General features: G+C 42.1%; 1 protein-coding gene across 6 annotated transcripts in view; it reads left to right on the top strand.

The window, feature by feature from the left end:
• The window catches only part of CCDC66 (coiled-coil domain containing 66), a 99,666-nt gene that overhangs the window by 30,157 nt on the left and 56,568 nt on the right, over nt 1–12,941 (top strand). For all 6 annotated transcript variants that reach the window (XM_030206061.1, XM_030206062.1, XM_030206060.1 and 3 more), the window contains one exon: nt 10,982–11,214. In XM_030206061.1, coding sequence (XP_030061921.1) covers nt 10,982–11,214 — 233 coding nt within the window. The remainder of the gene's footprint in view (nt 1–10,981; nt 11,215–12,941) is intronic.

Raw genomic sequence — 12,941 nt, 5'->3', positions numbered from 1 at the left:
ATATTTCCTACTAACTTGCTGCAATAACAGGATTAAGTATTATAGACAGAGGCAGTCTGGGGTGGGGGGTAGTTGGATTTGGAGCGGTGCTGGAGCACGAGCAGAGACCTTATTTGTAAAGTGAGTTGAGACTGAAAAGTGGGGTCATCTGTGAAAAACAGTCACTTTATTTCAAGAAGTAGTGCATATAAATTTATCTCATGCATATTCGTTGTGGATACACTGAAAACCAGACTGGCTGGGTGTGTCTCAAGAACTGGGTTGAAAACCCCGTTCCTTAGCAGCAGATGAATCCAGGAAGTGGTGGGTTGTAGCCGCCTACCAGCAGGTGGAGATAGAGACACTGAAGAGATAGGAGTGACCCTGGACGCCCAGCTCCCTTTCAGCCCAGTATATCTCTGTCTCCAGTAGGTTGTGGACGGATTCCTCCCAGCTCCTGGATTGTACTTGAGGAGGCTTCTGGGCTAGTCTGCCAGTTGAGCTTGGGGATGTGTGGCTGAACGGTGCCCACCTTAGGGACATACTTGTTTCACAGGTCCCCGTCCTACCCTGTCTCCTCTGCTGTCTTAGCTCCCTGTGCTGCCAAAACAAAAAAGAGTCTCTCCTCACAGCTCTGCAGCTTACAGCCAGCTAAACACACACACACAAAAAAAAGGAAGACAGGCTCATCTGATTTTCTGAGCAGCTGTCAGGCTGTAGGGAGCTGAAGTACAGTAAACTCCTTCTGAGAGTCACCGCTGCCGCTTGAAGCAGTTCTCTGCCTTGGTGAGTGGTTTTTTTTTTTTGTTTTGTTTGGGTGGCGTTTCGCTTTGGCTCCAGGGGGACGGACTGCGCTATGGCGGCAGAAAGTGTAAAACGGTGTTCCCGCTGCGGCTCTCACCGTTCCGCAGCGGGCGCTTGCATAGCTCGATGCACAGGTGTCGTGCCTGATTCGGAGGGTTCCAGGGAGATTGTAGGGGAGTCTTCTCACGTGTCTGTCTTGGCGGCGCGCGTTTGTTTTCCCGCGTCGGAGGTGGTTATGGAGCCAGAGCCATTTTCTTCTGTAGATCCTTCCTGCCTCTCCGGTCCGACTGTTTCAGCCCCTCAGGAGCACTTTCTGAGGTGTTTTCTACAGTTTCTCCTGCTTTCCCTTCGGGTTCCGATTTTTCTCCAGAATTTATCATGTTAATGCATCAGGCTTATTTGATGAAGAAAGGGTACCCGGTGCCCCCCTCCTCTTTCTCCTCCTTCTCAAGAGCCTTTGGTAGGCAGAGAGGCTTCTCTCTCTCAGGGAGATTTGGGTTCTCTCTTGCTTCTTGAGGACTTTGGAGCTAAGCGTAAAAGGATTACTTCTTTGCCAGTGGAAGGGTCCTTGGGACCTCATTCTCCTCCTCCTTCCATTTTATCGGGCTCTGGTGAGTCTGGCCGTCCTTCTAGGCTGGAGAACTTGGAAGAGGCTGAATTTCTTCCTACTGAACAGGATGACCCGATGGCTGTCAGTTACCTGATGAGTTACCTGTCCTGATCTCGCAGGCCTTGGAGCCTGTGAATATTTCAGATCCAGAGGTTCAGGCGTCAACCTCGGTTAATTTGAAAATGGCAAGCATGCAGAGACCTTTTAAAGCTTTTCCTCTGCATGGTTCCATTCAAGAGTTGATTTCCGCTCAGTGTTCTGACCCTGAGAGTGTTTTCAAAGTGGCTAGGGCTATGGCCCGACTTTATCCGGTTTCTGCTCGGTGGCTTAAAGAAGCCATTCTTTCGGCTTACCTTCTGATGAAAGGTCAGATTCCTCCTGACGGTTTGCGTGCCCATTCAACTCGCGCTCAGGCTACTTCTTGGGCGGAAACGGGGGTCCTTTCTCTGGACGACATCTGTCGAGCGGCCACTTGGGCTTCTCGCCATTCTTTTATTAAGCACTACAGATTTGATGTTTCAGCGCAGGAGGATGCGCTTTTTGGGGTGACAGTGCTCGCTCAGGGAGCGGTGGCTTCCCACCCTAATTAGGGGGGGGATTGCATTGATACATCCCACCAGTTCCTGGATTCATCTGCTGCTGAGGCTAAGTTAAGTAAAATTAGGTCTTACCTGATAATTTTCTTTCCTTTAGTCGCAGCAGATGATTCTAGGATCCCTACCCTGTATTTTTCTAGCCGCGCATTTCCTTCTTCGGATGAGGGATCTGTTTTCTGAAATTAAGATAAGATGAATGAGAACAAAGAAAAAGAGTTACTACAGTTATTGATGTTTTTTATCTAACAAGTTCAAGTTATGGGTTCGGCTGTTGCCACATAGTTGTGAGGAGTGTTCTTGTTTCAATATTTTATCCTTATCCTCTGCTTTGGGGATGCGACCTATACTGAGGTGATAGGGAGTTGGGCGTCCTCTTCAGTGTCTCTATCTCCACCTGCTGGAGGGTGGATACAACCCACCAGTTCCTGGATTCATCTGCTGCGACTAAAGGAAAGAAAATTATCAGGTAAGATCTAATTTTATCTTCTTAGAGGTTTGTAAAATGTGTAACTGCACATGAAAGCTTCTGGGTTTGTGCCATTCATTTTATCCACATATATATTTCCACAATGGCTGCTGCCCCCTGTACATTGCCAGCAGCATGCACTTTCAGTCCTGTAGGTTGTTTTAGAAAATTGGAATTGAGCATGTCCTGACCTGGACATCTCAATTTCAGTCTCTACACTCTGCGTAAAATGGGCTTTCACATGTTATTCAAAAGCCTCAGGGTACTGAAATTGAAAATCATTTAGTATTCCTTTTGTTTTGGGGGAAGAGGAATGGTTTAGTTCAGAAACACAGAGCATTAGTCTTTGAGTGCAGCAAACAGATCTGGTGTTCAGGATATAGTGATTATGCAAATGAAACTGCTATTGGATCAATTGTTTGTATGTCTCCCATGAATATCCACTGTATAGAAAATCAGCCTTGTTGATGACACTTTTATAAAATGAGCTTAGCATGACTGATGTCGTAGTTGGAGAAATCAGAGTTGCTCATATTCAGTGGGTATTTTTCTATAGATAGCAGGCTTGATAAGGCACACAAGTGGGTGGCATCATCCAACCTCACTACGACAGAATTATTGTCCCAGAGTTCAGAATTGTATTGTAAACCTCTGCATGTGTATGGCCCTTCCTGCATACAGCAGTCGTCTCAGCTCCTCAGTTCCAAAGCTCTAAACAGTGTGGTAACTCTCAGGGCGGTGGGAGGGCTTGTGTGCCTTATCAATACTGCTGCCGGGGGAAAGCATCAGTTACAGGTGATCAACAATGGTTTCTTTATGACAAGCAGGTTTTAGTTAGACACAGAAGTGGGTGACTTCCAAACTTGGATTTGCTCCATATTCACTTGTCTTAGTCCTTGGAACAACCCGCACAGTTAAGTGTGAGAGATATTAGTTGACAAGGACAGATGACAAGGACATCACCGTTTGACTGAAGGCCGTATCCTGTGCTAAAACCTGGTCCAAACAATATTATGCAGTGAAAGTATGAACAGAGGACCAGTTAGCTGCCTCATGGATGGTATTCAACAAGGCAAACTTCAGGACTACTAAAGTGGTTACACTAGCATCTGATGATACTTGACCATGGAGCAGAGAGGTCATAGGCCAGCCAGTTTGCTAGAGTTTTTTTGCAACTGGTGCAGTACTCCTATTTGCATTGAATAACATGAGAAGTTGAATATGATGGGCCTTCTCTTGAGCATTTGAATGAGGCTTTGAACAGAATGTGGGAAGCATTATTTCCACATTCAAATGGAAAGGTGTGACAACTTTAGGTAAAATCTTGCAATGTATCAAAGGATGACTTTGTGATGGTGGAACTGGGTTATATATGGTTCATACATTACTAATGCTTGAAGTTCACTAGCTCTCCTAGTTCAAGTGATAACAAGTTAGGAATTTGAGAGACATTATTTCTAGAAGTTCAAATGGAATGTCATGAATGAAATGAGGACTAGATTCATGTTCTAAGGCATAGGGAGCTTCTGTAATTCAGGCTTTACATGAATTAGGCCTTTCCTTGAAGCACAAGACCAATTACCATTCTGAAGCTGGAAGGTTATCAAGTAGAGCTGACCATGTATTGAGATTTACTCTGATAGAAAAAGTTTGAAGGCAAGATGATACCAATGGTATAGGTACTGTATAATCATTGTAATAAAGTCATAGGCTTTAGTAGAGCACCAGGTTGAAAATCTTTTCTGTTTGAAAATATACTTTCACTAGGCTTCCAAGCAGTTATCAAGATGTTTTTGATGAGCTGTGGAACACCAAGATTAGAAGTTAGAGATACTCAGTTTCCAGGCAGTAAAGGCTGGAAACTTGAAGTCTAGGTGAAGAAGTCGGCCCTCCTGTTGAGTGATCATTGGTGGGAACTGGAGCAGCTTTTGAGAAGGTAAAACTGCAAGGTTCTGAAGGAGGGAGAACCAGATCTGTTGAGGTCTTCACGGTGCTGTGAGAATTATTGTATAGTAACTGCTGGGACTGAATAAAATTAGTCTCTAAATGTACCTCGTATAGCCCAGAGCTTTCCACAAGCTGTAGGCAATAAAGACACCAATCAGAAGGGACTGCGAGTTATGAGAAATCAGCTCTCTATTTTTATTTATACTCACCAAAGCAGATAATACAAGATCAGACATAGCTTTTCTCATAAGGGAGATCCGACAGCGAAACAAGCCTCTCGCAGTAATCTGGACTCTCCACTACATTATTCAGCTGTCAGTCTTTTATATTCTTTTTTTGTTACATTGTTATCAATTAGCTTCAATTATTGCAAATATGTCAGCATTAGTCAGTTAGATCCAGTTTCGACCACAATTAGTCTCCTGACCACAGGTTTCGTTCTGCCCCTCTCAAAAGTTCTGTTTTTCTCTGCACCTGGCCCACTGTCATCTATGTTTTGCAAAATATCAGACCGCATCTTCTTGTTATGGCCTGTCCACCTGGCATCTTTGCGAATTTTGTACCAGTGCCAAGTTTCAGTAACTTTTCCAGGCTGTCACAACTCAGTTACTGCAATCTGCTGCAATCTTTGAGTCAGACAGGGTAATGATTTTTATTGAGGCCTACTTAACAGTTACAAGCCTCTTGACCTGTTTTTCCCAAGCAGCATCAGTTTTCTACATCTCCCCTCTTGCTGGGCCTATAGGTAGGGCCAGCACATGTAGGACTTCCAGTATAGTGCCATCCATTCCAGAGGGCTCCTAGAGTCCAATGTGTGGGGTGTGTAGTTCAATGGGTGGCTCTGGTGTTTAAGCTTGGTAGGTGACAAGGCCCTAATGGAAATTAGCATGCGGAAAGTGGATATATGCAAAAGGAGCATGGGAGTTGGGATTTCCCGTTATACTAACAAGGTGTCTAATTATTTTATAACTTGTGTAGCATTCTTGTTATGATTTGGTTTGGAGGGTAAGCATAAAGAAACAACCAAGCCTATGAAATTGCCACTGCATCTGGTGCAAGATGTAAGGGGGGAAGGAAGAGTAGAGAGGAATCTTTGTGCTCTCTTCACTGTCAAATAGGTCATTTTTAGGTATTCCATAATCTTGAAAGAAGAAAGTTAGACCAGTCCAATCGAAGGTCCATTTGTGAGGATGAAGCACCATGCTGAGTCTTTTGGCAAACTGATTCTAAAGTCTGGATATGTAAATAGCCTTTATGTGGATTTGATTGGTTATCGCAAAGTCCTGGATCCTGGCTGCTCCTCAACAGAGGTGAAGAGAGCCTGAGCCCCCTTGCTTGTTCACATAAAACATAGCTACTTGATTGTCCATCTGAATTAGGACAGAGGAACTGTGAAGGCAGTGAAGTCATAAGAGTTTTTCCCTGAGTTCCAAATGGTTGATGAGAAGAAATGTCTTTTAACTTGATTGCTGATTGTATAACTTGAATATGGGCCATGAGCATTTGGATCCTTTACTATGGAAGCAATGCTTTGAATTGGATAGTGTATAAGACAATTCTTATAGAGGAAATGATGTTGACTGGACGAAGTGTAGACTTCTGATCATTCATAAAGAATCTTAGAGATTGTGGAAGAATGATTGTCTTTCCCATCTTGTCTTGTTTAGGAGAATTAAGGCCTGTGGACTCTGACTGAGCCACTAGAAGCCAATTGTCCAGGTAAGGAAATACTAAAATGACCTAGTGTGTGAAGGTATGCAGCTGTTATCATGAGGCACTTTAAAAATACCCTGGGAGCCAATCAAAGGCCAAAAGAAAGAACTTTGTACTGAAAAGTATTGGATTGAAGAGTAAATCTGAGGTATTTCTTTTAAGAAGAATGGTTTGAAATAAGAGTATATGTATCCGTCAGATTCAGGGTACACATGCAAGTCCCCTTTTTTGAACAGAGGTAGAATGGAGGGAATAGTGGTCATTAGAATCTTTCCTTGAGAGGTAACTATTGAGGTCTCTGAGATCTAGCATAGGGCATGAGCCTCTTGTCTTCTTTGGAATCAGAAAGTATCTTAAATAAAAATACCAAAGAGATTTGTTTTGTGTCCATTCAGCTAAGTGGAAAAAAAAAACCAAAATTGAGAAGCTGAGGATACTGCTCCATGCAGGAAGGGCTGAGCACTCTCAGAATTTTTACACTAAAGATATGAGCTCTGGGAGAGCAGTTCCATCCATCGGATGACATCACCTGCATCAGAGGCATAGCTGGAGGTTAGGGGGGGGGGGGGGCGCAGCAGGAGCAGTTGCTTCTCCAAATGTATTTTCAAAGAAACCGGTGCCTATGTGCCATAGGTGTCATTATGGGGTAGCAAGCGCCACCCTAGAAAAACATCTTGCCTCTTATCTAGCATTGCCCCCCCCATCCCATGGGGCTGCTGTCTTTCTTCCTTCCCGATCCTCCGTCACACACTGCAGTTCTCTATTCTTCTGGGCCACCTACAGCCTGGATCGGTCAAAGCAACTCTTCTGTGGGAGGATTGTACCTTGGGCACATGCACAGGCACAATCCTCCCACAGAAATCCCCCCCATGATCAAAACTAATAGCGTGCATAAATTTCCATACTATTAGTTTTGATCATCAGGGCTTTAATTCCCTGCACTGTTCCAGCGCTAATTTTTCATGGAATTTGATCATCAGCTCTTTGGTGATTTATTTCCAATTTACTGCACTCCCTCAAGAGCCATGTGATGTCTTTCTCTTCAGCTTACATGATTGACCGGCTCATATATAAGCAAGCTTGAACCAGAAACTCCCTGTTTAGTTCACTGTATCTTTCTCCTCGCACTGCTGCTAGAGTGATTTCTGTACCTGTTTGGCTTTGTTTGCATTAGTGCTGTCTGTGTGTTCTTTTGTAGGATGTTCTTGGTGATTATCTCCAGTTTACTACACTCTCTCGGGAGCCCTATGCTTTCTTTCTGTTCGGCTCTTGTGACTGACTGGCTCTGACATAAGCAAGCTTGAATGGAAGTTCCCTTTTTAGCTCTCTGCCTCCAGTTTACTATAATCCCTCGGGAGCCCTATGCTCTCTATCTCTTCGGCTCACGTGACTGGCATGAACATAAGCAAGCTTGAACCGGAAGTTCCATTTTTAGCTCACAATATCTTTCTCCTCTCACTTCTGCTAGAGTGAGGTGACGGTGTGTGCCAATACACTTCTGCTTCTGATGTATTTCTGCTTTTAATAACTTTTCAGGCACTTCTCAGCCTCTTTTTAGGTTGGTTTAGTTTTGTCACCTCTCCCGTCTCTGTACAAACATAACTGGTTCAGCAGCTTTATTTTTTGTGCTTATTCTTCTGTCCCATTGTTTATTTTCTGAACATAGTGATTCTCTAGAAACTTTGCACGAAGCTCTACAGCAGTTCCTGATACCAGTGATTATTGGCAACTGGCACCCATCACTCCCTAAGCCGTTTGCTTCACCCCAGGTATGCTATCTTTCTGAGTTTCCATCATGCTTAAGTTCTTAGCTAGTAGAAACAGATTTCCCTAGGCCATCTGATTTGCAGATCTCTACGTTCAAAGACTGTGTTACTTCAAGACCTCATTCTTTCCTCTGGTTCTAAAGTATTCTGTCTTACAGAAACATGGCTTAAGCCCGTTGAGGAGGGTCATTTATTTTGACTTTATGTCCCTGTCGAGGCTATCCAAGAATGGGGGTGGACTTGCTGTCCTGTTTTCTATGGATTTTATTGAGCTGTCTCCCTCGTTTCCTTATCCTGAGGGTCTTGCTGTTCATATTTGTGCACCCACCCCTCTGGTTCTTCTACTTTTGACCCGTGCCCAATGGGATGCATGTTTTCAGATAATCGTGGACGCATCTGTGTGTTATCCAAACATCCTTATTCTAGGGGATTTTAACATCCATGTTGATGTCCCATCACATCCTCAATCACAATCTTTTCTATCTGTCTTAGCAGATCTAGACCTGTGCCAATGGGTTGTTTCTTTCACTTGTCGGGCTTGCCACATATTATTAGATCTAGTTATTTCTCAGGTAAACTCGGTCCTTGCCCCATCTGCCTTCTCCTCTCAGGTTCCTTGGTCTGATCACTTTTTAGTTCATTTGTCTATCTCATTACTCTTTTCTCAACACTTCATTCCTCCACCTCCAGTTTAGTCTAGATATCTATCCAGTGTTGATCCTAACTGCATTTTCCCCTCCCTCTTTTCTTTCCCCTCTGAATTCAATAACCTTGGCCTTGAGGATCAGGCCTCCTCCCTACATTCATCATTAACTTCAGCATTAGATCAGATCACTCCCCTAAGGCAGTCTAGAACTTCCATCTTCTCTACTAAAAAGCCTTGGTATCACAACTATTTTGCGTTCACTTAAGAGGGAACGCCATAGAGCTGAACATAAATGGCTCAAATTAAAATCTGATGAAAATCTCTTGAATTTCAAAATGAATCTTAAGTAGAGGAGTGTGGTAGCCGTGTTAGTCCATTCTTAAGGTTATCAATAGAAATCAAACAAAATAAAACATGGAAAAGAAAATAAGATGATACCTTTTTTATTGGACATAACTTAATACATTTCTTGATTAGCTTCGAAAGCTAATCAAGAAATGTATTAAGTTATGTCCAATAAAAAAGGTATCCTCTTATTTTCTTTTCCATGTTTTATTTTGTTTGATTTCTATTGATAAAATGAATCTTAAAAACTACAATTATCAATTAAATAACGTCAAGTCGCTGTACTTCAAAAGTCGCCTCCAAACGACACCTAATGCATCTAAAGAATTGTTTTCTACCTTCCGGACATTGACCTCTCTATCTAATTCCCCTGCACAGAGTTCCCTTGCACCATCAACTGAGGTCTTTTCTCAATATTTTTTCACTGAAGTTCATGATCTACGACCATGTTCTCATCGCATCAGTTTCACATCTCCTACTTGCAATGGTTTCTCAACTCCCAAGTCAAGATTCTGAAACAGCAATTGGACTCTTCTCCTGATCTACATTTCAGCCACAATCTCTTTTCTCACTGACTAAAATCATCTCTTCCATGAGACCCAATTTTGTTCTCTGGACCCTTTCACTTCATCTTGGTTAAAGATACACGAGCTGCAATTGTTACCAAAGGTACTCACTATAAACAGTGCAAGTCTATCTTCTGGAATAGTATCATCTTCCTGAAAAGTTACTATTGTGCATCCTATTCTGAAAAAGCCTTCAGCTGATCCCCAACTTCCCTTGAAATATCGACCAGTTTCAAATTTATTTTTCTTCTAAATTATTAGAAAAGGTAGTCTATTTACAATTTATCCTTTTTCTCTGATAAAGTTCTTGCCTTCCATCCAAGACAATCCAGTTTCCAGGCCCATCACAGTGCGGAAACCGTTCTGACTGCAAAGGTGCTTGTTCTGTAAAGAAAAATAGGTGCCTACTAGCGTAGCAGGTGAAATACACACCTCTCATTTAAGTTTGAGCATTTAGGCTAGCAGAAGAGCTGGTTAAGTACTTGTGCTGAATTGCTGAAAAATGTGCTTAAAAACTATTATATCTATAATTTATGTACATAAAACTGCGCCCCACCCACGTTCTGTCCAAATACCGCTCATGTGTATGTCCACTTTCTATTTCATTTAGGCACCAGTTTGTAGAATAGTGTGTAAGCAGATTGTTCGCATTTACATGCCTAGTACTCACACTTGTGCAATTATTCTAATAATTTACGCACATATTCAGCACCTAAATGTTAGCACCCAATGTGTAGAACTACCCCCTTTGTGTCTGTAGATGGGAACTAAGTGAATTGGGTTCTGAATTATGGTTTTCTAGCCATGCGTGATATCAACAAGCACAGGAATTCCTTGGAGCATCCCCTTGTTTCGCACTAGATGTTCATAAACATGAAACATTTGCAGCTGTGTTTTGGACCTAAGAAGCATACAAAAGTTCTGCAAAAATGCTACTGTGGTATTTGGGAGAAGGAGCATGAATGAAAGGAGGGAGAGTTGTACCTTAAGTTTGGCATGTTTGTTATTTTTGTTCAGATTTCTAGACTGCCTTCCTTCCCATAAGAAAGCAATAACACATTAATATCATGTATCAGAAAATATGATAATATGGGGCCTAAGACTTCAGTAGGCTACACATACTCTTTCTCTGTATTTTATTGTTACTGGTTGCACTTTTGGGGTGGGGAGTTTAGATTTTTCTTTTTTTGGGGGTGGGTGGGGGGTGGGCGGGTAACCAAGTTTCAGGATTGGCAATGTGCTGAAGAGTCACGGTATATATTGTCTTATTTTTACCAGTTTTGCTGTATTTGGATATAAAATCAATAACAATAATTTATTTTTTTAATGAAAAGATATGTATCAAATACAAAAATCTGCCATGCTTCTGATCACAATATGATCCTGTTAAGAGATTTTCAAGCATTAATACAGTATTTTTACTTACTGTGGAATTAATATAAAATGATGAATCATTTTATATAAGATGACATAACTCAGAGCATGGTATAGCAGTATCTTTAGGATGTCTTTTATTGTGTTTTATTGTATTTATATTACCTAGATAGAAGAACATGACAGATGGGCAATGCATTTTGACTCATTTAAGAGGTCAGAAAAAACACAACTTCCCTTAAATATATCACCAATGCAGCAGGCAGACACTGCATATACTTCTCCAGAGCCACAGGATGCACTTGACCGAGCTTCAACTTTAAGTACCCTCAGCTATCCAGGGCCAGAGAAGTTGGGAAGAACTAATGAAGACATTTCATTAAGACAGAGTCAGAAAACTAGGTAGGTGCTTTTGAAGATACCGGTGGATATTTCTATGAATATCCAGTGTTAAAGATCAGAACTGTCCCAGGACCTATGGGGTTTTTTGGTGTTGTATAAAGCCTATAATAATAGCTAAATAGTATAGGCACATTTATCAAACCCTGTAAAAGCTCAACAGCCTATACACAACACAAGAGAGGTGTGAACCTGCTCAATTGCAGAACAGCAAACACGGCAGATCACGAAGGATACCAAATCACAAGAATGAACAAAACAATTTATTGTTGCACACAGAGAGGATTTGTTTTCATACAAGCCTGATGTGGCCACATTTCACCAACAGGCTACATCAGAGACACACCAGAGGGGGTAAAAGCAGCACTTCCGTCTGTTAAAATGACTCTAGCTTATGTGGTGATCAGTTGCACTAATAGTCTTACAGAGAACATGATGGGGCTCATTTTCGAAAGAGAAAAATGTCCAAAAAGTGTCATAAAGCACCATTTGGATGGATTTCTTCTCAAACTGTCGAAACCTATTTTGCAGATGTTTATGTATTTCGACTACAATATGTCCAAATTACAAGAGGGCGTTTCGAAGGTGAGATTAGGGCGTGACTACCACTGGGATAGTTTACAGCCATAATGGAACAAAACGAAAAAATGTAGGGTGAAAACGTCAACATTTTGGTCTAGACTTGTTTTATAACGAATAAGGCTCAAAAAGGTGCCCTAAATGGCCAGATGATCACTGGAGGGAATCAGGGCTGACCTCCTCTCACCTCCGAAAAATGTGAATAACTATAGTATTTGCCAGCCTTAGATGTAACCAGGTCCACTAGAGCAGCATGCAGGTCCCTGGAGTAGTCTGCTGGTTAGTGCAGTGCACTGTAGTGAGGTGGACCCAGGTCCATGCATCCCCTTACCTGTTATACTTGTGGTAGAAACTATGAGCCTTCCAAAACTCACCAGAAACCCACTGGAAGAGGAGCAACCTATTTATTTTATTGCATTTGTATCCCACATTTTCCTACCTCTTTGCAGACTCAGTGTGGCTTACAATAGATCATGAGTAGTGGCAACATTTATGAAAGTATACATTTAGCTTACAGGAGGGTCTTGATAACATGATAATGAAAAAAAAAACATACTAGTAACATAACAAGCATATATCGCAAGGCATTTCTGGATATTTGTATAAGAGTTCACATCTGTTGGTCTTTATGGTCTAACCTAGTGGTTAGAGCACCAGTCTTGATATCCAGAGGTGGCCGGTTCAAATCCCACTGATGCTGCTTGTCATCTTGGGCAAGTCACTAGATTGTGAGCCCTCCAGAGACAGAGACATACCCAATATACCTGAATGTAATGCACCTTGAGCTACTACTGAAAAAAGGTGTGAGCAAAATCTAAATAAATATAGGTGCCCCCTTCACCTATAAGGGCTATTGTAGTGGTGTACAGTTAGGGGTAGTGGGTTTTGGAGGGTTCAGCAGACAAGGGAGCAATGGTGAGATGTGTACCTGGGAGCATTTATATGAAGTCCAAAGCAGCACCCTTAAGGTGCCCCATTGCTCTCCTGAGTTGTTTGGGGGACCAGTGTGCTAAAAATGCTGGCTCCTCTTAAATCCCAATGGATATGTGGTTGTTTGTTGTTTTTTGTTTTTTTTTGTCATAAATGGCCTGAAAACATAAACACACAGAGCACAAAATCTTGTTACAAACGGTATTTTCGGGAAAAATAAA

The sequence above is a fragment of the Microcaecilia unicolor genome, chromosome 6 (assembly GCF_901765095.1).
Source record: "Microcaecilia unicolor chromosome 6, aMicUni1.1, whole genome shotgun sequence".
Taxonomy (NCBI): Eukaryota; Metazoa; Chordata; class Amphibia; order Gymnophiona; family Siphonopidae; genus Microcaecilia; species Microcaecilia unicolor.
Note: the sequence above shows the minus strand (reverse complement) of the source record. Positions and strands in the feature narration are given on the sequence as shown.